The sequence below is a fragment of the Hibiscus syriacus genome, unplaced genomic scaffold, assembly GCF_006381635.1.
Source record: "Hibiscus syriacus cultivar Baekdansim isolate YM2019G1 unplaced genomic scaffold, ASM638163v2 tig00000657_pilon, whole genome shotgun sequence".
NCBI lineage: Eukaryota > Viridiplantae > Streptophyta > Magnoliopsida > Malvales > Malvaceae > Hibiscus > Hibiscus syriacus.
The window spans coordinates 60009-86020 of record NW_024061806.1 but is presented as its reverse complement, the minus strand read 5'-3'; the positions used below and the strand labels follow the sequence as shown (position 1 = coordinate 86020).

The window sequence follows — 26012 nt, the reverse complement described above, 5'->3', positions numbered from 1 at the left end:
ATAACAACAATATAAAAATAAAAGCAGGGGAAGAAGAAAAAGAAAAGGATGTAACGCGCATGTGATCCAACAACCTTTTCTCTTCTCTTATTCTAATCCCGATATTATATTTATATATACGACAAGCAAAATTAAAAATAATCCAAATTTGCATAAGAATATAATTTTTTTACAAGGATGAGCAGAGATTGATCAAAACCATATCAAAGATATTATATTAAATAAGGTTTAATTATTATTAAACAACGATATAATAGATAATATGAATAATATATGATTAAAGATCGTTTGAGAATGCTTATAGAAGTGTTTTTGATTATAAATTCCGTTTAAAATGTAAAATCATTCTCAAACAATTTATTTTCATCCAAAAATTCAAGTTTAAAAAGGTAAATATTAACTCAAACTAAAATATTTAGATTAATAGATTCTTAATGAATGTGAACATTTTTTTTAAGAGATTCAAACTATCAATATTTTTTTTATTTTGCGGAAAAATTAAGACATACCACAAGCATTCATGACATGAAAAAAAGGCAATACTTAGAGAATACGGGACATGATGATTGATAAACATGAAATTATCAAATAAAAATACTCTAATCTCAAATAAATAATGAAAGTAATATAGAGAAGTAGAGATCGATCCACAATGACTAAAAAAAGTTTGATAAATTTACTTGTTTCGATCCTTAGGTTCTAACTGCAAAGGTAAATATGGAGGGATTTAGAAATAATGAAAGTAAACAAATAATAAAAATAAATAATGATTAAAGAATGATGAGAAAGTAAATAAATTAAATAAGGTAGAAGAATTCATTGAGATGATATAGCCTTAGGCTTTGTTTAGCATCAATTTCGATCGATCATCAAAATAGATTCTCTTTTGCGTGCACGTCGATTATGGTCTACAAGGCTCAACCATTGCAATTAACTTTTCTCTCCAATTAATTGATGTTTCCAAGTCTTACTCCAAAATTCAATCCTTGTTGGACTAACCATGTCCATTGTTAGTACATCCAAGATAGCTTTAAGTGCTAGAAAAGCCTGATTCGAGTTATAGCATCTCATCGAGAATCGAACTCGATCTTGATTTCGCTTAGTGGATTGCCGTTAAATTTATTCATTGGAAGCCGAATTACAATCAACAGATCCGACTTTCCAACCATAAGCCAAAATAACCTTCAAGATAAAGACATCTTTTGGATCGAAGATGTAGTAAATTTAAAGGAATGGTTAATTGCCACTCCTATTTTTTAGAGAATCGAAGAATGCTATCCGAAGTTATGAAAAACAAGACTCAATCCTCACGATTTAGAATTATGCTTCATCTTTTGCATAACCTTATCCTAGGTAAATTTCAAATTAAATATTCAAGATAATTTCGCTTGTCTTCCAAAAGATATTGACTAGACCGTCGAAATCTATTGGTTTTTGGACTAATTAATCCAATGAAACTCATTTCCAAAATAAAATTAAAAGAAAAATAAATGGCTTAAAGGCATCAGAGGTCCCTGAACTTTTAAAAAAACCAATGTGGCCCATATTGCTTTTTTGGATCAATGTGACCCTCCAACTCAAAAAATGAACTCAATGTAATCCTTTGACTAATGTTTTCCGTCGTTGAACAACGACTCCGTTACTTTGTACTAATGTGGCACGTCAAGCAACCTAATATCATATTTTTAGTGTCGAAACAATTTTTTTACGTGGGGGAGCGAGATTTTGAAAAACCGCGACAATTTTTAATTATTCTCTTTACGATTTTTAATTAAGAACAATGCGATTTTAAAAGGTCTCTCGTTTCGAAAATTTGGAAATCTCTTTACGATAAAAACATATGGTTCGAAGAGTCGCCACCAATATTTGATTAGGGTGTGATTGGACACCAAAAAATGTTGCAATTTTAAATAAAAATTAATTTTAATTAAAACGACAAATTTGCAGTCTATGTTACCAAAATATGGGTTCGGGAGTCGGTTACGCGTGGGGAAGGATTAGCACCCCCACAGCGCCCTAAATCGGTACCTCGTCGATTAATTAATGTCTTTACAATGAAATTTATAAATTCAACTTTAATTTAATTTTTGATCCCTTAAAACAACAAAATACGAATTTTATAGCATTCAAAAGCCACGAAATAGGTTAAATTAAAATTACCAAGCCATTAGAAAGATAAAGAATATTCGATTATTTAAAAATATTGAGACCAGATCTTTAGGTCAGTTCTAACGACTTTTTCTCAACAGATTTAAATAGTCGAACATTTCTTTTTCTTTCACTCCCAAATTTTAAGGTGAAGAATTAATTTTTAGCGACAATGATGGGATACACTTGTAATTTAAAATCGTCAAGAACAACTTTCCTGTAAGTTGAGAAAAGTCATTTTGACAGTTTTAAATTAAAAGGGTATTATCCTTAATCCGATTATGTGACTTGGTTGAATCGTAGATATGAGGCTAACATGCAAAAAATAATAAATAAAAAAAAAACACTTAACAAATAATATATACAAAACATTCCTACAATATGACACTTTAAAATAAAAATTATATACCTATTTTATTACCACACATTATACTGTATATATATATTAATATGCATCACAAATATGAATCAAATGCAGAAATAAAAACATAGCCTACCAAACTATAAAGAAAATAATACATCTTAAAATGATAACTAAATTATATTAGACATAATTTTACTATCTAAAATACAAACAAAATGCTAATTGAAATGGACACATGAATAACACACATAATAAATAATGGAACCAAAATTAAAACAAATCATTACCATAAGGGACTAAAATTAAAATTACCAAAAGATGTAAACCAAAATTAAAAGGAAAAATAAATGAAGGCATGACTAAGTGACATGGAGACAAAATAAGAGGGACTGCATAACTTATTTACCCTTGTTTATAAAAGCATGGTTTGATGCACTGAATTATTGCCATTTTAATTAAATAATATTTATATTATTTTAAAACTAAGCTAAACCCTATAGCAGTATCGCACTATTCTTTTCTCTCAGGCAGTCCCTCTCACTCTTTTCCATCTCTCATGTACTGCCGGAAATAATGGCTCCTCAAGCCAAATAAATCTCGACCGGCCACCATCTCTTCTTCACTCACGGCCGTACCCAAAGACCCAAGAGTTGCCACGGCCACCGCACGGCCACCATACCGGTGAGGCCCGAAACCAAACCAAACCCTCTAAACCTAGACCTAGCTACCTCAACCGATTTTTCTCAAAAAACTACCCGAAACCCACTGTTCGGGATTTAACCACTTAGCCTCTCGTCCTCCACGCTCGCTCGACTCCGGTGAGAACAACGGCTAAACAGGTAAGGGTCTAAATCTCTTTTCTTATTTCGCTTCGAGCTTTAAAGTCTAAAAATCAACTCTCTAACTCCTCCCCTCATCTTCAATAGTGGAACCCGAACAGCCACGAAACGGAGCCGACGAGGCCCCACCGGCGTTCACAACCTAGGTAAATCCGCTCTATTCCGCTTCTTCTCTTTATTTGTTTTGAACACACACACACATCTGGAAAAAACGGGAAAACGAAAACAAATAAAAAATACCTTAAATCTCAACTTGTATCTCAATTGCTTTCTCGACTTCCCTCAATACAATGGTCAATTTTTTTACAATCTATTTCCACGGGTTTTTTGAAATACCCTGATTACATAGATTTTTTTTTTTATGGAACTTTGCTCAACTGCCCCTCCTTTTCTTGATTGCTAACCTCCCCTTTTTTTCGATTCTCCTCCCGTCCTTTTATGGTTGCTTCCGATCCATCTTTTTCCTTCTTGGTTGAATTAGTGCTGAAGCAGGTACGTTTAATCCCATAATTTTCGGGATTTATTTCCATTTCAAAGGTTTAGGTAAAGGTTTGTCAAATCTCTTTGACCTTGGTGACTGATTTGTTTATTGATTTGCTTATGTTTTATTAGCTTCAATGGATGGCATGATTGGTGGCAGTGACTTGCTTGGTGATTGGCTCATGCATTGATGGAAACCGGTAACTGGGGTAATGGTCACTGGGTTGAGCTTGAGTTATAGGAAATTTGTAATCTGGGTCTCGAGCCTGTAAAAAAAATAAGATGTAACATTAATAATAATAATAATAATAATAATAATAATAATAATATAATTTTAATATAATATTTATAATCCGGACAAAATGGATGTCTACAGCTGCCCCTCTTTGCCCATTCTTGTGTTAACAAGAATAGGGCAAAGATAAAAAAAGACAGTGCGTTTTTGTCCAGTTCTTTCTTCATGCTTTGAAACTTGATGAGGGATCTGCTCCCTTTTGTTTGATCAAAATTCGACCAGCGGGTTCGCTCCCTATTGCTTCAGGGAGTATAGAACTCGAGAAATCTTTTGAAAACGTGTTCGCTCCTGAAGTATGAAACTCGAACAGTCTTCTACCAATGGGTTCATTCCCTCTTTCTTTCAGGGAGTATAGAACTCAAACATCTTCAACACTCGTGTCTGTTCCCTATTCCTTCAGAGAATATAAGACTTGAACAATCTTCAACAATCATGTCTTCTCACTATTCCTTTAGAGAGTATAAGACTCGAACAATCTTCTTCTATCGTGTCTGCTCCCTATTCCTTCAGAGAGTATAAGACTCGAACAATCTTCTTCTTATGGGTTCGCTCCCTCTTTCTTCAGAGAGTATAGAACTCGAATATCTTCTTCAAACGGGTTTGCTCCCTCTTTCTCTAGGGAGTATAAAACTCGGACATCTTCTTCAAACGGGTTCGCTCCCTCTTTCTCTAGGGAGTATAGAACTCGAACATCTTCTTCTGCTTCACTACTTTCTTGTGAAGGCTTATGTTTGATTTTCTTCAAAGTTTAAACCCTCATCTTCATGCTTCAATATCTTCAATCTTCAACTATCATTGGGAAATCTGTAGACATTTTAAATCATCATGTAATGTTATGATCCTATTCATGCCTAAAATGTATGCAAGTATGCAATTCAATGCATTTTCTTCTTCGAAAGAAGACCATCTCCTTTGATTTCAATGGAACTCGGTTTCTTTTCGGGCATAGAGCATTTGACCAGTTCACCCCAGTTGACACTCTCAATACCACAACTTTCGGCTTAACAGGACTTTGACTTCTTTCTTTCTTGAAACCTACCGGTACCCCTGACCACTCTTCTTGATAAATGACAATCTTTGGGTCCTCCATTAATGGCAGTAATTTTCTATGAACCCCAAGGTTTTTGTTTCTCATAATCATACAAACATACATGTTAAAACCAATGTCAACTTCAGAATACCTGCATTTTCCAAAACCTTTTGCATAATAATACAAAATGATCTCATGTACCACAAGTTAAGCTATATGTTTTAACTTTTTCAAAATTAGATGTTTGTAAAATAGGAGTTGAAAAGGAAAAATATCTCTTCATTTATGTAAATGCAGAGAATTTTTAGGCAACTACATGGCAAACTTTGAATTGGAAAGGAACAAAAGGATAGGCGTCTTCACATATCAATAACACAAATGCTTTTGAACTGCCACGCCGTTAGAGTAACTCGAGTGTAGCTTCTGTCAAAAGGATCTCTAAAATTGTGATGACACCTAAGAGTGCAAACTCTTTCTGAACCCCCAAATCTCCTATTACTGGATACCATAAACCAGTATTGAATCTCATGTGCATTCAATTTCTCCCTGATTGTTTTCATTGAGACTCATTAATCTTCAGTCTCACTCCTGATCTCCAACTGTCATTGTCGTTACCCATGTCAGGAGCTCTTTCTACTTCTAAAATAATTCAGATCCTCCTCCATGCACGAACTCTGAATTTAAAACTCAAGCCGCCCTTTGCCGGGTTTTCAGCTTGAGACCTCCTTTGGCTTCAAGACGCTTTTCTTGAGTTTTCATCTTGAACCCTCCCTTTTTCTTTTTCTTCCTTTTTTCGTTTTTTTTCCTTTCTTTTTTTTAAGCAAAATACTTCTTAACCGCGTCAGAGTTCACTGGATAAGGTAATTCAGACCCATCCATCTCAGTTAAGACTAGAGCTCCTCCGGAAAAGGCTTTCTTGACAACATAGGGTCCTTCCCACTTGGGCATCCATTTCCCTCGAAAATCTTTTTGAGTGGGCAATATCCTCCTGAGCACCAGATCTCCTTCGTGTATTTCTCGAGGGCGGACTTTCTTATCATGTGCTCGTATCATCCGCTTCTGGTACATCTGACCGTGACAAATAGCTTTCAATCTCTTTTCTTCAATCAAATTCAATTGGTCATATCTGGCCTGCACCCATTCTGCCTCACTTAGCTTCAACTCTGATAAAACCCGGAGTGAGGGAATCTCTACTTCAATAGGGAGGACAGCTTCCATCCCATAAACTAGAGAAAACGGAGTTGCCCCAGTTGACGTCCGTACAGATGTCCGATAGGCAAACAGAGCAAATGGCAACTTCTCATGCCAATCTTTATAAGTTTCAGTTATCTTCTCTATAAGCCTCTTAATGTTCTTATTAGCCGCCTCCACTGCCCCATTCATCTTTGGGCGATAAACCGTGGAATTATGATGCTTTATTTTGAATTGCTCACATACAGATTTCATCATCTTGTTGTTTAAGTTCAATGCATTATCGGAGATAATCCTTTCCGGTGAGCCATATCTACAGATGATTTCCTTCTTCAAGAACTTACATATCGTTGACTGGGTAACACTGGCATAGGAAGCTGCTTCTACCCATTTGGTGAAGTAATCTATCGCTACCAGAATGAAGCGATGGCCATTTGATGCTTTCGGAAAAATTTGCCCAATAACATCCATGCCCCACATAGAAAATGGCCACGGAGCTGTCATCACATGCAACGGATGAGGAGGGGTGTGCATTCTATCCCCATAAATCTGGCATTTGTGACACTTTCGGGCATAATTGATGCAATCAGTCTCCATAGTCGACCAATAATACCCAAATCTCATAATCTGTTTGGCCATTACATGCCCATTAGCATGGGTGCCACATATCCCTTCATGTACTTCTTCAAGGATCATTTTAGCTTCTTTAGTATCCATACACCTTAATAAGACCTGGTCCATGCTTTTCTTATATAGGGTCTCACCATTAAGCACATACCCCACTGCCATTCTTCTAATAGTCCTTTTGTCATTCTCAGTTGCTTGTTCAGGGTAACTTTGATATCGTATATATTGGGAGATATCATAGTACCAAGGTCTTTCATCCTCTTCTTCTTCAATGTTAAAGCAGTGGGCTGGATACTCATAAGCCTTCATCTCAATAGGCATCATATTGGAATGCTCGTTCCTCTTAAAGGTCGCTGCCAAAGTAGCCAAGGCGTCTGCCATTTGATTTTCTTCTCTGGGGAGATAATTAAAAGTCACTTCTTCGAATTCTTCAATAAGTCTCAGAACTAATTTACGATATTCCACCAATTTCGAATCTTTCGTTTCCCATTCTCCTCGGAGCTGGTAAATTACCAAAGCTGAATCCCCATATACCTTCAACATTTTTGCTTTGAGTTCAATAGCTGCTCTAAGACCCATAACACAAGCCTCATATTCAGCCATATTGTTTGTACAATCAAAATTGAGTCGACTGGTAAAAGGATAATGTTCTTCATTTGGTGAGACCAAGACTGCCCCAATCCCATGCCCCAAGGCGTTTGAAGCACCATCAAAGTTCATCTTCCAGTATTTACTGGTGAGCACAAATGTTTCTTCCTCCGAGATAGCCATTAAATCCTCATCTGGAAAATCGAAGTTCAACGGTTCATATTCCTCTGAAGCCCTACTTGTAATAAATTCTGCTATGGCGCTCCCTTTAACTGCCTTCTGGCTTACATACTGGATGTCAAATTCAGACAACAAGATTTACCAACGAGCTAATCTCCCAGACAATGCAGGCACACCCATTAGATATTTCAAGGGGTCCAGCTTGGATATGAGCCAAGTAGTATGATACAACATATACTGTCTAAGTCTTCTGGTAGCCCACACCAAAGCGCAACACAGCTTTTCAATTGGTGGGTATCTGGCCTCACACTCAGTGAACTTCTTATTGAGATAATAGATAGCCCTCTCCCTCTTCTCAGTTTGATCATGTTGCCCCAACACACAACCTATTGAATTGTCATAAACTGACAAATAAAGAATTAGAGGCTTGCCTGAGATAGGTGGCACTAGGATCGGAGTATTCGAAAGATATCTCTTTACCGCCTCAAAAGCCTCTTGACAATCCTCACTCCATTCTCCTGAATCATTCTTACGAAGAAGGCGGAATATAGGATCACATTTTTCGGTCAGCTGTGAGATAAACCGAGCGATGTAATTTAATCTCCCTAAAAATCCTCGAACCTCTTTCTGTGTTCTTGGGGCTGGCAAATCTTGAATGGATTTTACTTTATCGGGATCTATTTCAATTCCCTTTCGGCTCACTACGAATCCCAATAGTTTTCCCGATGTCACCCCAAAAGTACACTTATTTGGGTTAAGTTTGAGTTGGCACTTCTTTAACCTTTGAAAGAGCTTCCTCAAATTCTCGATATGTTCCTCCTCTGTCTTGGCTTTGAAAATCATATCATCAACATATACTTCAATTTCTTTAAGCATCATGTCATGAAACAATGTCACCATAGCCCTCTGATAGGTTGCCCCTGCATTCTTCAATCTAAACGGCATAACTTTATAACAGAACGTCCCCCACATAGTGACAAACGTTGTTTTCTCCATATCTTCAGGGTGCATTTTAATTTGATTGTAGCCAGAGAAACCATCCATAAATGAGAATAAGGAGTTTCCGGCAGTATTGTCCACCAATGTGTCTATGTGCGGCAAAGGAAAATTGTCTTTCGGACTAGCTCTATTAAGATCTCTATAGTCGACACACATTCGAACTTTCCCATCCTTCTTTGGTACCGGAACAATATTTGCTACCCACTCAGGATATTTAGCCACTGTAAGAAACCCGTCATCAAATTGTTTCTTCACTTCTTCTTTAATTTTGAGCAGCATCTCAGGTCTCATTCTTCTCAGCTTCTGTTGTACAGTCTTACAATCAGGCTTTATTGGCAGTTTATGGACCACCAATTCTGTATCCAAACCTGGCATATCTTCGTACGACCAAGCAAATACATCCTTGAAAATTTGAAGTAATTCTATCAAACTCTGTCTTCCTTCAATAGACAAGGTAGTGCCAATCTTAACTTCTTTTCTATCCTCATCTGTTCCCAAATTCAAAATCTCAGTATGCTCTTCGTGAGGCAGAATCTGTTTATCCTCCTGTTCTACTATCCTTAGCAATTCAGAAGGTAATTCACATCCCTCATCATTATCACACCCTTCGACTTCCCCTTGACATATGGGCATCTCGAAATCAATCTCCGGGTCAGAGTCATTAGCATTCGTATCATTGATATCTGAGCTCCTGAAAGGATAACGAAAGAGAAGATATATATACATATATGCATACGGGAGAATATTTTCCCATAGAAATAAATAGAAAGAAATAATATATACGTATACAACCAAGAATGATATGCATGAAAAATGTTTGCCATTTGGGAATCAAAACACGTCTTTTATTGAAAACAAGTAAAAACACACAACTTAACCCTTTACATCAAATCACCTATTGTCCTAGGGTATGAACAATAGTGAAGAGTTCTAGTGTATTACTCTGCAAAAGATTTGTAAACTACAGGCAGTTCCTCCGCAGTCCAGTTGTTCAACATAAATCCCGGTGGCGCAGGGTAAATACCCATAGCTCTCATTTCTTTGAATTCCTCATCGGTTATGACATTAATGCCCAAGTCTTCCAAGGCATCCTCAACTATCACTTTACTGTTTTCCAAAGTCCCTTGAAACATATATCCTCCTGATACGAAAATGCTACTCAATGGCGGGAATGTCATGGGCTCCCAGATTGGGAGCTCACCAGTCAATCTTGCATTCCTCAATTCCTGACTCTTCTTGATGCTTCTCAATTTTTCTTTTAAAGTCGGCTGATACCCTAAACCGAACCTATCTCTTTTAGTTATAGGGTAGATTGGACTCACCAGTCCTTGCAATTGACGTCCAAGCCCTTTGCCAGCTTTCGCTCCCCTTCCAAGAGTTAGTTTAAGCCCCATTTTGGTGCAGTTTGACAATCTAGGCTTCGGGATCTTCTTTCCTTCCGCCACGAACGTGGAATTGACATATTCTAAAGATCTGAAAGAACATTCAACAGCTTTTTCTTCCACTTCAATGTATGGAGCCGTAGTCGAAACTGAAGCGATAATGTCTTCTTCAGCATGAATGCATATAAGTCTCCCATCAATTGCAAATTTTATCCTCTGGTGCAAAGTTGATGGAACCGCACCGGCCTGATGAATCCAGGGCCTTCCCAACAAGCAGTTGTATGTAGGCATTATGTCCATTACTAGAAACTCTACTTCATATATCGCAGGACCAATAGTCAGAGGAATATCAATCTTGCCTAGAACTTCTCTTTTTGTTCCATCAAAAGCTCGAACCACACTTTGACAGTTTCTCATCAGGGTACTATCAACTGGCAGTTTTTTCAGGGTCACCAAGGGCATCACATTTAGTGCTGAACCATTATCTATCAGTACTCTGGATAAAACATGCCCTTTGCACCTAACTGTAATGTGCAAAGCCTTATGATTGCCAATCATCCCTGAAGGGATCTCGTCCTCAGAAAAATATAAAAAATTATCAGCCTGTATGTTGGCAACTAGTCGGTCCAGTTTTTCTGTGGGTATCTCCTTAGGGACAAAGGTTTGGTTCAAAACTTTTAACACAGCGTTGCGATGAGCCTCTAAACTCAGAAGAAGTGATAGGACAGAAATACGGGCAGGCAGCTTGTGCAGTTGCTCAACAATACTATATTCACTATGTTTCAAAAATTTTAAAAATTCCACTACTTCATTCTCCGTTACTGGCTCATTGACGACGAGCTCATCTTCTTTTATCTGCACGTCAATACCTTTTCCTTTCTCGACAGCAATCTTCTTCTCAGGCTCTTTGTGATAACATCTACCACTCCTGGTCATATGTCCCACTTCGTCTACTTCTTCTTGTTGCTTTGCTACCTCTCCTATTTGACAAGTATATCTCCAGGGCACCTGTTTATTATCTTTGTACGGGAACGGCGAGGGAGGTGTAATAATCACTTTTGGAGCTACCTTCTCAACCACTCGATTCTTGGGAGTAATGACGAATGGAAAACTAGAACCATATACCCCTTTGGATGATCCCTCAGAGGCGTAAACTTCTGCCTCTTCTTTCTCAGCCACTTCTTTGAAGAACTCGATTTCTTTACTATCCATCATTTCTTGCACCAGCTCTAAAAAATCAGGACACTGCTGTATATTGTGTCCTGTGCAGTTATGGTAATGACACATCTCTTCATTGTTGAACTGTTCGCATGGAAGATTGGTCTTTAATAGTCCTACTTTAACCATTTGGCACCATACCCAAGACATGGGTGACATCACCTCACTAACATTCTTTATAGTCATTCTTCCTTTCCCTTCAGTAACTGCGTTAATCCCGGCTCCTGCATGGTTTGGCAAGGGATTCTGGGCTATGTTTGGTTGTTCGCTGTCACCAAAATTGATGATATTTCTTCTTCTCAGAGCTTGGACAACTTTTTTGAACGTAGGACAATTTTCAATAGAATGTCCTGAAACCCCCGCATGGTATTCACATTTAGCATTAGCATCGTACCATTTGGGATAAGGGGGTTGTATGGGGTCCACATGATAAGGTGAGACTACATGTCGATCATATAATTCGTGGAATAACTCCTTATAAGTCATAGGAATTGGATCAAATTGAGGCCTCTCTCTCATCGGATCCCTTGCCCCTTGTCTATTGTCCATTTGTGGGGGTGTCACCATACCTTGAGGTCGAGACATTGTGATGTTATGGGAATCATACTGCCTAGCGTTGCTAACTTCTTTTTCCTTCTTCCTCATCGGTGGTTTCTTGCTGGACTCTCCTCCCTCGAGCTTCCCACTTTTAATTTCCATTTCAATCATTTCTCCTGCCGTAACTATATCAGCAAAACTTCGAGAAGGATTACCAATAAAGTGTGAGAAGAAAGGAGCCTTCAAGGTATTAACAAAAAGTAGGTTCGTTTCCTCCTCTACCAACGGTGGGTGGACTTGTACTGCTACTTCCCTCCATCTTTGAGCATATTGTCTAAAACTTTCATTATGCTTTTTTTCCATTGCTTGCAACACCATTCTATTAGGCCTGACATCCTTTACATGTTTATACTGGTCAAGAAATAATTTGGCCAAATCTTTCCAGGACTTAACATCAGCCCTTCTTAGTTGATTATACCACCGTAGTGCTGAACCTACTAAGCTTTCCTGGAAACAGTGAATCAATAGCTGGTCGTGCCCTACATAACCAGTCATTTTCCTGCAAAACATTGTGATATGGGCAGAAGGGCATTGGGTACCGTCGTATTTCTTGAAGTCGGGAGTTTTAAACTTGGGAGGTAGGACCAGATCAGGAACTAAACTCAGTTCCTTAGCGTCGAGACCATACAAGCTGGTGTCTTCTTTCATAGCTTGTACTTCATTTGCTAGCTGCTTATACTGCTCCTGCAACAACTTGTTTTCCTTCTTCTCTGCTTCCTCATCAAGGTCCGAGACCTGGTGATATAGACTTTCTTCGGGATGCGAGCAAGATCCAGGTTGTGGATTAACAGCAATGCCAACGGGATTTATGTGTACTTTAGTAGGGACTGACGTTCCTTGGATATTTGGAGACTGCGTCGGGGTAAACCCTGGAGGATAAAGTGGTTCTTCAATTATTTGCTCATGGGCCTTTCCATGTTCTGAATTTCTCCCTCCCAGCATACTTGCCAATTTAGACAACATATCCTCTTGAGCCTTAAGCATATCTTCTTGCATTTTCCTTAGATCGTCTTGCAACTGCAGTTGAGTTCTTTCAATTTGAGCAATCTTATCATCCATGGCCCTCCTGGTGTTATAATGATGCTTGTAATTTCCCAGTATTCTGTAATGTATCCCTTATTGTTAATTTTAATGCTTTGAGGGTGAATGTAAATTATGTAAAGTGCGATAAAAAAATGCAACACAAAACTTAAATTGTAAATAAAATGCAAATGCATGCAGAAAGGCATTGATTCATAAGACGTGACCAGTCTTAGAACAACTTTCATTCAGGACAAAAGCATCATCTTTACAAGAAAAATCCATCACAGAAAAGGCCTAGCTCTAATGTTCAGCTCCACTATCTGATTGACAAGCCAATCAACCCTCTTTCCTATATCTGATGCTGGATTTGTGTAGCTCTAGATGACTTTTGCTTGGAGGTTCATCTCTCCCAACTGCCTCGCAACGCCGCTTAACTGATTCATGGTTTCTCGGATCACATGATTCACGTTTGTCTTCCAGTCTCTAAAGTGATCGTTTGAGTTTTGCCATTGCAGTCTGGTGCTTTGGAGGGTGCGCTCAAGACCAGCAATTTGTGTTTGGCAGCTTCGTAAGGCCGCCTCTAAATTATGAATCTTCTTTTGCAAAACAACGCTCTCCTCAAGGCCAACACTTTGATCCGTTGGGCAACGCTGACTGCTTTCTGCAAATAAGGAACTTTCAAGCTGCATAACGTAGGCACTGTACTCTTCATTCTTTGCTTTGGCTTGAGCTAACTCTTCCTCATGCCTTAATTCCATTTCATGCATCTCTTGATTGAGTGCCTCTATCCGCTCATTCTTTGCTCCGCACCTTTGCATCCAGAGGAATACTTCATCTTGTTTGCCTTGGAGCACACTCTCTCGATGTTGCCTTTCTAATTTTAGTTCCTCTTTGCTTTGCCTCTTCTCATTTTCGAGCTCGTCAATTCTTTGCTTTCTAATCTCAAGTTCATGTTGCATGCTACTTGCCTTCATCTTGATTTCTTCAATATTAGCTCGTAACTCTTCTTCTCGCTTCTTGCTCAAGGTGTACCTTTGTCTTAACTCTTTAGCCTCTGTCCTTTCGCTCTTCAGTGCCCTAACCCAGGACCTTCTCTCGGACTCAAGTTCTTGATTTCTTTTCTTTTTTTCTGTCTCCATTTCTCTGACTTGGCGCTCTTTTTCGGCTCGGACGTCTCTAACTCGACGATCCCTCTCAGCCCTGAGTTCCACCCGCCACTGCTCCGAAGTTCTTCCGAGGCCATCAATTCCCCGAGCTCGACTCATCTTTTGGTAATCATTCTGTAAACTAGTAAGATTGGCCTCGACTTCGTCTTTTCTCTTGCGCATAAGCTCAAATTGTGTATTATAGAACCCTTTATCGATATCCAACATAAAATTCTTTTGTCTAAGGGCCTCACACTCTGATTCCTTTATGGCGATTTCCGCTTCGAATTCGCTCTTTAGTATCTCCAACTTAGACGGTACGTATCTAAACTGTACTTCCAAAGGAATTGCTTGATCACGATCTGCTAAAGGAATGATATCATTTTTTCGTCCTGCTCTCCATACCACATAATCTGGTGTCAGCATGACCTCGGCTGCGACCAAATCAGTTCTGAATGTTGACTTCCACGTATCTGACATTGCACGAGCAATTTTCTTGTAGTGATCTCCACAGTACACAAATTCAGATGTCTTCAGACCAGATGTAGCTGGGACGAATTGGCGTGCCCCAAATTGCCTTAGTACCATCAGCGGTGCATAGCCTACTCCACCCCATAACCCTAATAGGGTTACCCAATCGAAATCCCCACATTTGTACAACACATCCACAAAAGCTAACCAGGGGACACGCCACACTATATCATGCTCTTGTAGATTTCTGAAGAGTGAAACCCAATCCTTCCTGGTGAGATGATCTGGCCACTCTTTAGTGAGGAAATCTTTTAAGGGTGAATAGGCCGTAGAAAACCGTCGACTATACTCTCGGTCAATCTTCCAGAAGTGACTGCGTATCCAAACAGTGAGCAACTGGACACACCCGGTGAAGCGGCTACTCTCAGCTCTTCTGCAACTGCTAAGTGCTCTGAATGTCTCGGCCAAAACTGCAGGAACAAGATTCACCTTCCTTTCCAAACGTTCGAATAAATCGACCACTGCGGCTTCTACATGGTAAAGAACTTTAGGGAAAATCATCAAACCATAAATTCCCAAGGCGAACATTTCCATGCTCTTCTCGATATCGCTATGGTTGACGATAAGCTCTTTGAGGCATGACCAAGGGAAGCAATCAAACTCTCATTTCTTTTGGATTCGATCAGCAACCCACTTCTCTCCCATTCCAGTAATCCTTGCGAGTTTGCTCTTGAAGGATTGTGTCCTTGAGGCCTTTGAGTAGATTCGATCTAAGTGTACCATCTCGAAATGAAACAATGAGGTGTATTCTTCTAACGTGGGAGTCATGTCTTCCTTGTTGAAAGTGAAGCAGCTATATGCTGGATTCCAAAACTGGATAAGAGATTTGATAAGGGGTTCGTTTATTTTCACGTACAACAGAAGAGCTATGTCACCATACTTTTGCCAGAAAGAGTACTTTAAATCGGAATTCCAATTTTCCCAAATTTTGCGTAACTCCTGCAAATCGTTTTGCTTTAGACTGACCGGAGCAACCTCTGGTAGTATCGATATGTAATCTTCAATCAAACTGTCGCCTTTCTTCTTCTGAGTTTCCTCGGACCACGACCTCGCTTCTGCGTTATCCACTTCCTTGTTATGAAAGCTCTTGTCCATTTTATGACCGCCTTCTACTTTTATGACCACCTCGTGAACCAACACCTTTCTTCATGAATGATGATGCAATGCAACAATAATAAATAAAGCACAAAACACAAACAAAAATAAAAATGGTGTTAGTATATACAATGAATAGTCGAAGAATAAATAAACAAACATGAAGATAGAAAATATATGCATCCTAAACTTTATTCATATGGTATCTACCCAACATGGTGTCTACCCAATCATGCTTTAGTAGATTCTACCCAACATGATATCTACCCTCATGCTTTGTTATTCAAAAAAAAAAAATCCTAACCGCATGGTATCTAATTCACATGCTTGTTCAAAAAATAAACCTAACCACATGATCTCTAGTTCGCATACTTTTTGCAAAAAATGAATATATTCGAGGAAAAGGTTAGAATAAATTTCCCCTCTACGACTTTTGAAGAAAAACGGGCAGAGGTTCGGTACAAAACGGGCAGAATTTTGGTATCACTAATAAGGTCCTCGAATTGTCCTTTACTGGTGCCCCCTTGGGCTTGCCAAACCCTCGATTTTCACCCATTATAGGCTTAAAATGGATCAAGTTCAATTCGAGAGGATACATTTCCCTATGTCCATGCGAGGAAACTCAATGTTTCACTCGTAAACATAAGGCATGTACCCCAGAGGTTACTTGCTAAAGCCCATGCGGAGAAAAGTAATTTTTCTCACGTAAGCGTAGCGTTCACCCCTACCTAACGGGACAGAGCACAGTTAGAAGGCTCTAAATATCACAATGGTTGTTGCAACAGTAAAGGAGAAACCCATAATCCTTTCCCTCGATCCAAGAAACACAACATACTAAAGTGAATGTCAAAAACTGAAACATGTAAATCACACGTTAGTACAACTATTTATTTGTTAATTAAAGCGTAAATTAAAATGCAAACAACAATTTAAAACAAATCAGGGATCAAAAACCAAATTAAAGTGAACTTACAACTTTCGTTTGCAAAGACAATTAATTAATCGACTATAGGCCTGACTCTCTAAAAACGTCCCTAGTGGAGTCGCCAAGCTGTCGAAACAATATTTTACGTGGGGGAGCGAGATTTTGAAAAACCGCGACAATTTTTAATTATTCTCTTTACGATTTTTAATTAAGAACAATGCGATTTTAAAAGGTCTCTCGTTTCGAAAATTTGGAAATCTCTTTACGATAAAAACATATGGTTCGAAGAGTCGCCACCAATCTTTGATTAGGGTGTGATTGGACACCAAAAAATGTTGCAATTTTAAATAAAAATTAATTTTAATTAAAACGACAAATTTGCAGTCTATGTTACCAAAATATGGGTTCGGGAGTCGGTTACGCGTGGGGAAGGATTAGCACCCCCACAGCGCCCTAAATCGGTACCTCGTCGATTAATTAATGTCTTTACAATGAAATTTATAAATTCAACTTTAATTTAATTTTTGATCCCTTAAAACAACAAAATACGAATTTTATAGCATTCAAAAGCCACGAAATAGGTTAAATTAAAATTACCAAGCCATTAGAAAGATAAAGAATATTCGATTATTTAAAAATATTGAGACCAGATCTTTAGGTCAGTTCTAACGACTTTTTCTCAACAGATTTAAATAGTCGAACATTTCTTTTTCTTTCACTCCCAAATTTTAAGGTGAAGAATTAATTTTTAGCGACAATGATGGGATACACTTGTAATTTAAAATCGTCAAGAACAACTTTCCTGTAAGTTGAGAAAAGTCATTTTGACAGTTTTAAATTAAAAGGGTATTATCCTTAATCCGATTATATGACTTGGTTGAATCGTAGATATGAGGCTAACATGCAAAAATAATAAAAAAAAAACACTTAACAAATAATATATACAAAACATTCCTACAATATGACACTTTAAAATAAAAATTATATACCTATTTTATTACCACACATTATACTATATATATATATATATATTAATATGCATCACAAATATGAATCAAATGCAGAAATAAAAACATAGCCTACCAAACTATAAAGAAAATAATACATCTTAAAATGATAACTAAATTATATTAGACATAATTTTACTATCTAAAATACAAACAAAATGCTAATTGAAATGGACACATGAATAACACACATAATAAATAATGGAACCAAAATTAAAACAAATCATTACCATAAGGGACTAAAATTAAAATTACCAAAAGATGTAAACCAAAATTAAAAGGAAAAATAAATGAAGGCATGACTAAGTGACATGGAGACAAAATAAGAGGGACTGCATAACTTATTTACCCTTGTTTATAAAAGCATGGTTTGATGCACTGAATTATTGCCATTTTAATTAAATAATATTTATATTATTTTAAAACTAAGCTAAACCCTATAGCAGTATCGCACTATTCTTTTCTCTCAGGCAGTCCCTCTCACTCTTTTCCATCTCTCATGTACTGCCGGAAATAATGGCTCCTCAAGCCAAATAAATCTCGACCGGCCACCATCTCTTCTTCACTCACGGCCGTACCCCAAAGACCCAAGAGTTGCCACCGGCCACCGCACGGCCACCATACCGGTGAGGCCCGAAACCAAACCAAACCCTCTAAACCTAGACCTAGCTACCTCAACCGATTTTTCTCAAAAAACTACCCGAAACCCACTGTTCGGGATTTAACCACTTAGCCTCTCGTCCTCCACGCTCGCTCGACTCCGGTGAGAACAACGGCTAAACAGGTAAGGGTCTAAATCTCTTTTCTTATTTCGCTTCGAGCTTTAAAGTCTAAAAATCAACTCTCTAACTCCTCCCCTCATCTTCAACAGTGGAACCCGAACAGCCACGAAACGGAGCCGACGAGGCCCCACCGGCGTTCACAACCTAGGTAAATCCGCTCTATTCCGCTTCTTCTCTTTATTTGTTTTGAACACACACACACATCTGGAAAAAACGGGAAAACGAAAACAAATAAAAAATACCTTAAATCTCAACTTGTATCTCAATTGCTTTCTCGACTTCCCTCAATACAATGGTCAATTTTTTTACAATCTATTTCCACGGGTTTTTTGAAATACCCTGATTACATAGATTTTTTTTTTATGGAACTTTGCTCAACTGCCCCTCCTTTTCTTGATTGCTAACCTCCCCTTTTTTTTGATTCTCCTCCCATCCTTTTATGGTTGCTTCCGATCCATCTTTTTCCTTCTTGGTTGGATTAGTGCTGAAGCAGGTACGTTTAATCCCATAATTTTCGGGATTTATTTCCATTTCAAAGGTTTAGGTAAAGGTTTGTCAAATCTCTTTGACCTTGGTGACTGATTTGTTTATTGATTTGCTTATGTTTTATCAGCTTCAATGGATGGCATGATTGGTGGCAGTGACTTGCTTGGTGATTGGCTCATGCATTGATGGAAACCGGTAACTGGGGTAATGGTCACTGGGTTGAGCTTGAGTTATAGGAAATTTGTAATCTGGGTCTCGAGCCTGTAAAAAAAATAAGATGTAACATTAATAATAATAATAATAATAATAATAATAATATAATTTTAATATCATATTTATAATCCGGACAAAATGGATGTCTACATTTAGCATTCAATGTGGCCCTCTAACTCACAAAAATAACTCAATGTGACCCTTTGACTATGATTAATGTTGTTATAAATGAGAAAATTACACAATTCATCACTCAACTATCTTCTTTCTCCCAATTTAATCACCAAACTTTAAAAGTTTTCAATTTTAATCCCTTAAATTTCTCCTATTTTAATCATCATGACTTATTTTATTAATATTTTTGTATGATGTGACATTTATTATTCGTATTTTATTAACATATGATTAAAATAAAATTAATTAAATTAAAAGTTTAAAATTATATTTAAATTAAAAAATATTCCCAATTATAATTAAATTAAAATTTAAAAATTATAAACTCTCGATAAAGGCCAACATTCTCTTATTTGTTGGTGGTGAGCGGCAATTGACGCGACGAAGCCTAACCGGGAATTGGGTTTTCCAAAAATCGATAAAAAACAAGACGAACTTTTTATAGAAAAGTTTAAACCCCATTTGTTTCAAAATTTTTATGGTAATTAATTTAATCACAATTTTGAAATTTTAATTTAATCAAAATTATTTTAATCATATGTTAGTAACATAAAAATAAGACAAAAGAGTAACTTTTGCCCCTATAGTAGACCCAATTTATCATTTTCGTCCCTATCGTATTTTCGCATCAATTTAACCATCGAAGTTACTCAATTGCATCATTCTATACCTTACCCTTAACTTAAAACCCTAAACTATAAACCTAAACCCTAAACTATAACCTCATAACCTTTAAACCACAAACCCTAACTTAAGGTTTATAATTTGGGGTTTTAAGTTAGGGGTAGTGTATAGAATGATGTAATTAAACAACTTTGAGGGCTAAATTGATGCGGAAATACGATAGGGACGAAAATGATAAATTTGGTCAACTACAGGGGCAAAGGTGACCCTTAGCCTAAAATAATGAATGCCACGTCATACATAAATATTAATAAAATAAGTCATGATGATTAAAATAGGGGCAATTTGAGGGATTAAAATTGAAAACTTTTGAAGTTTAGTGATTAAAATGGGAGAAAGAAGATAGTTGAGTGATAAATGGTGTAATTTTCCCATTTATAACAGTATTAAACAAAGTCAAAGGGTCACATTGAGTTATTTTTTTGTGAGTTGGAGGGCCACATTGAACACTAAAAATATGATGTTGGGTTGTTTGACGTGTCACGTTAGCACAAAGTAATGGAGGCGTTGGTCAATGACGGAAAACATTAGTCGAAGGACTACATTGAGTTACTTTTTTCGAGTTGAAGAGCTACATTGATCCAAAAAAAATGATAGGGGCTACATTGATTTTTTTAAAAGTTCAGGGACCTCTGATGTCTTTAAACCAAAATAAATCAATAATATTCAAACGACAAATAAAAAATAATAAAATATACAATATTCAACACTTATTAATGATCAAACAAATTCATGCATTGTGTATGATATTGTAGATTGAAAGTACAAATATTTTATTTTCTCGTATTATTGATTTATTACTTCATGCCTACTGATATGTTTGTAGTACTACTTCCTTCTTCATTTAATACAAAAATAAAATAAAGGAGAAATTGGTTGTTTAGTATTAACCATGGTTAAGGGGAGAAGCGTATATTTAGGCAAAAAGAACATCACATTCTGACTCTAAGTAAGTGTATAAATATTTGCATACATCATTTTTTAGATAATCAAAAGCTCTTGAAGCATGACGGTACGGTTGGAGTGTAGTGTTTGAATTTGGTATGACTTTACAGGTTCTCGGGTTCGGGTAATTGAATTTGTAAGATATGCATATGTTATTACGATTAATTTTTTTTAAAAATAATGTTACTTTATAATTATTCTAAACTATTAGAAAAAAAAGGATACTATAATTATTTTATGAGCCTTCACCAGAGTAGTCGATATAAGTTCCCTACATTAATAATCTTTGTCGTGAGAAGGGACATACAGAAATGAAATTACCCAAACAAAACTCTTATCTTATATTATATCCTCCATTAATATCAGTCTGCCAGTTCCTCGTGGGATCCCATTTTCTCTGACCCCTCCTTTATAACCTCCATTTCATTCCCTCTATTTTATATCACTATTCTGCATCCATCACGAACATACAAATATAAACAATAAACGATAATGTATATTTACTTCTTTTCAATCAAGTTATTCTTATCGTGATTATAAATATAATAATATAATTCATTATAAAAATGAATCGAAGTTAACGAAATAACTATCATAGTTTAAACTTTCTCCCACAGACGCAAGGAAAGAAAGAAGTTAAGAGCTTATCGATGTCGTATACAAAACATGTTTTGATTCTTTCTTTTCAAATAAACTAATACAGCCTTTACCTAGTGTTATTTCCATTGGGGGGGGGGGTTTCTATCCGTATTGGCTCTTTGTTTTAAGCTGTCTGTCATTGAAATTCCCATTTTCAAAGCTATGTTTTTTAACTATTTTGGAGGCCTAGGTCATGTGAGACAGGGTAAGCTGTGGTGGAGTGGCGGTTAAGTTTCTGCGTTGAACAGTAAGGGTTTCGTTTTATTAAAAAATCGAGTTCAAATATTAAGGGTTTGAAAACAAATCAAATTGTACATTTTCTTTTTAGTCTTATAACTCTATCAATGTCACTAAAAGTCATTTTCTTGTAGTGATAACAAAACAAGGATCACGAGAATGGCAACAAAAAAACAAACAGCCTTCAACAAGAATCACTGTCTCCATGTCAGTCACTGCAACAACAACAACAAAAAATTGTACATTTTGGAGTTGCAGAAGGTCCCTAGTATATATATATATATATATATATATATATATATAAAAGCATTTCCCATTAGAATTGAGTATCGGGACTTGAAGCTGACATTTGCTTCTTCCCATTGTTTTGTATATATTCATGGGTTTTGAAATTTCATTTTCCAATAATGAGATCAAGGGCATCATCAAATATAATCTTGATTAGAAAATCAATAAATATTCTTTGAATGTTTTTTTTCTTCAAGATGCCATATATTTTAGTCTAAAAGCAGGAAGGTTTTAAAAATTCTGACGCCTCTTCTTCCCATTGAAAAGCTAAGAGAGAAGAACATGTTAAAAACAAATATTTCTTGGAAGATTACAAGAAATAAAGGTAAAGGTGTGATATTTAGTTAAATAATTTTCAGTTATGGGTGTAGACTTTTAAGTACAATAATTCAATCACCTGAGTGAAGAGGAAAGCAGAAGACCCAAAGTCCCAAGGCCAAAACCAAAGCCAAAGCCTTATAGAAAAAGTAAAGGCGGCAGCAGAGCCAAAGGGGATGTCTATGGATCATTCTTTTTTTTCTTTTTTAGGTTTGGAATCTCTAGAATACCAAAAAGAAAATTGGAAGAAGAAGAAGAAGAAATGTCGTCACCAACAACAGGCTTTAAATCTCATAAGAGACCTCCATTTATCCTTTTCCGTGTATCTTCCACGTTCATTCAAAAATACAACACTGTTGGGTTCCTCACGTTAAACAACAAAAGGAACGTTACCAAAAATGGACTGAAGAGAAGAACCAGACATGGGGATTCTAAATTTAAGTATTATCTTTTTTTCAGATGTAATATATTATATAAAACAAATAAATTCAACTTAAACTTAAAAATCAGTACATTAATTATTAATTTTTTTAAATATTTATATTTTATTTAAAATTTATATAATTCGGCGACAGGAATAGAGGGTTTCTTTGTAAATTGGCAAACTGCGCACATGCATGGCCATGTGCTAGGGATTCGTTGTCAGACAAGAGAGAGAGATAGTCACGGGTTTGTCTTGATATCACACTCCCCCTATACACTAATTCGTGCTTTAAGATGTGTGTATGTGTTTTTCCTCTCTCCGTCTCTTTCATTTCATCAGTTTCTTGCTTCTGATCTTCCAATGGCTCTGATGCTTGATAATTGCCAAGGGTTATTACTCTCATTAGACTCCCACAAAGCAGTGCGGGCGACCTTCCTCACAAAAACCTACCAACTGGTCGATGATCCGACCACCGATCACATAATTTCATGGGGCGAAGACGACACCACTTTCGTCGTTTGGAGACCACCTGAGTTTGCTCGTGATCTGCTCCCCAATTACTTCAAGCACAACAACTTCTCCAGCTTTGTTAGGCAGCTCAACACTTACGTATAAACAAAAACTTAGGTTCTTTGTTCATAAAAATTATTCCTTTTGAATTCTTGGTTCGTGTACTAATCTGGGTTTTTCTTGTTGGACTTTGGTAATGGAAACTAGGGTTTTAGGAAGATTATACCGGAGAGATGGGAGTTCGCTAATGAGTTATTCAAGAAAGGAGAAAAGCACTTGCTTTGTGAGATTCACAGAAGAAAAACTTCGCACCCGTCTTTAAACCATCATCATTACCATTCCTCGTCGACTACACCGAGTTTCTTTCCGTTTCAAAGTCGAGTCAGCATCTCCCCGACCGACTCAGATGAACGAGCCAACTGGTGTGATTCACCAACTCTTTCTTCCCCGAGAGGAGGATATAATAACAGCTCGGTGAATGCTTTATCGGAAGACAACGAAAGGCTAAGAAGAAACAACAATCTGCTCATGTCTGAACTAGCACATATGAAGAAGCTTTACAATGACATTATCTACTTCGTTCAAAACCATGTGAAGCCTGTCACTCCAAGCAATTCTTATTCTCCTTCGCTCATGTCTGGTCCTCCATCTTCATTATTACAGAAGCCATTGAATAAGCTTGTCGGGTATTATCCGAACAGCCCAAAGCCCCAAGTTCAGGTATTGAACTCACCGGCAGCAACATCCCAGAGCTCGTTAACCATTGTCGAAGAACCGAGCAGCAACAGTTGCAAAACAAAGCTGTTTGGTGTAGCTTTACAACCGAAGAAGAGATTGCATCCCGAGTATAACAATACTGCAACAACAAACATGGAGACTAGCAAGGCACGTTTGGTCTTGGAAAAAGATGATCTACGGTTGAATCTTATGCCTTCTTTTACATGTTAGTTTCCCATTATTTTATCTTCTTCTCCTTTTTCCCTTTTGAATGTGTACAATATTATAAGCTGAAAGTGAAGATCAAAAGCGATGTTTTTTTCCCTTAGTTTTCCATTGGTGCAATACGTCTGTTGGTGATTCTGTGTGTTTCCAGTTGCATTAATGGAGAAAGAGAGAGTGAAAATGAAAAGGCTGTGTGTGTCGATGACAATTTCTCCAGGGCTTTCTTTTGATTACTCCATTAATGCAAGATTCGTACAACCATGCTTTTTCATCTGGATTCAGAACCCCATACAGATAAACACATTCGATTCTCGGTTTTCAATAATATAATTTTGACCATTATTGTGGAGTAAAAAGAAGATGTCTTGTTCCCATGAACTGTTATACCCCACATAAAAAAATACGAATATTTGGTTTGAAATAGTAGAATTAGATTGGACTAAAAGAAACAAAAACACTGACTTATTCGAGTGCTTCTATACCTGTTCAAATAAAGAAGCAGAAACGTTTGCTTAAGACAAGGCTATTGACTGGTAGCTAAACAAATTGAAAAGCTTGTGTGTTTCTAATGGATTTACGGTGTCCCACTGCCCAAAAATGTATATAAATTAGTAAAGTTTTACATAAAGTTTGACTAGCCATCTCAACATCTTCTTTGCTCTTTCTCCAATGTTATGATGCATAAAAGTTTTGAATATAAAAAGAGTAAAATTCTTACAGTATCTTTGTCGAGCCTTTTCCGCCCCATACCAAATAGACAAACGGTAAATTATTTTAATAATTATTTAATTACGTGGTTGGTGTCAATAATATCATTTTTAAAATTTTATCTATATGATTGTATAAATATTTAAGTAGTATCTCTTAAGCCATTTGTAGTTAAAATCTAACTGAGCGATGTAGTAATTAAAAAAAATTGTATAATTATATATTTAATTTTCAATACTTATATATTCTGTTAGTTTAGTCTTGAATTGAATTTAGTTTTATAAATTAACTCTTCGATTAGGAGGTAACACGTGTAAATACACGATTGTGATACGTGTCATTAGTACCGCATGTCACCATCTGATTGATGGTTTTTATTTTTTATTTATTTAATTAAATTAAACACAAAAATTAATATTTAATTTTAAAACTTACATTAAATATACTTATTTTAAAATATAAAAATGTAAAAGCTTATTTTGTTTAATATATAAAAATATTTTTATTTTTATATTACATATTCCATAAATTTTGTTTAGAAATATAAAAATATTAAATTTTATTTTAAAAATAAAATATTAAACTTATTTTTCTGTTTAAAAATATAAAATATAAAATATAAAATTTTATATAACTTAATATATTATGATATGATTCAATTACTTCATTTAGTTTAATGACTACACTGACATTTATTTATATCCTCCAATTACCATGCTCGTCGGCCATGTCCGCAACCGTTACACGTTGGAGACCGATTGCTTCGGAGGAGGTAACATAATTAATTAGTGGACCGCAATCACCAAGCCATGCATTGAACAAAAAATCAACCTCGCTACCATTACCAATACACCTGTTTATATGTCTTCGCACATCGGCCCACACACACGACAGTCCCCACCACAGATAGAACAATTAGAATTTCGGATAACCTCTGGAACATCGTCAGTGCATCTATACTTGGCTCGCAAAAAATGGACCCAAAATTGATCCCTCTT

At 36.6% G+C, this 26012-nt stretch overlaps 1 protein-coding gene across 1 annotated transcript; it reads left to right on the top strand.

Annotated features, from left to right (window-relative positions):
* The first annotated feature begins 23214 nt into the window (after positions 1-23214).
* LOC120209644 (heat stress transcription factor B-4-like) lies at positions 23215-24325 on the top strand. The gene is made up of 2 exons (XM_039208593.1): positions 23215-23463; positions 23572-24325. Exons 1-2 carry the CDS (start codon positions 23215-23217, stop codon positions 24310-24312), a joined length of 990 nt encoding a protein of 329 aa, XP_039064524.1. The 3' UTR covers positions 24313-24325.
* Positions 24326-26012: the final 1687 nt, after the last annotated feature.

What these genes read in the sequence shown, in the direction of transcription:
- LOC120209644 (XM_039208593.1), top strand. Translation starts at nt 23,215, where the DNA reads ATGGCTCTGATGCTTGATAATTGCCAAGGGTTATTACTCTCATTAGAC. An exon ending in TTAGGCAGCTCAACACTTAC is followed by an intron (nt 23,464 to 23,571) that starts GTATAAACAAAA and finishes AATGGAAACTAG; the next exon opens with GGTTTTAGGAAGATTATACC.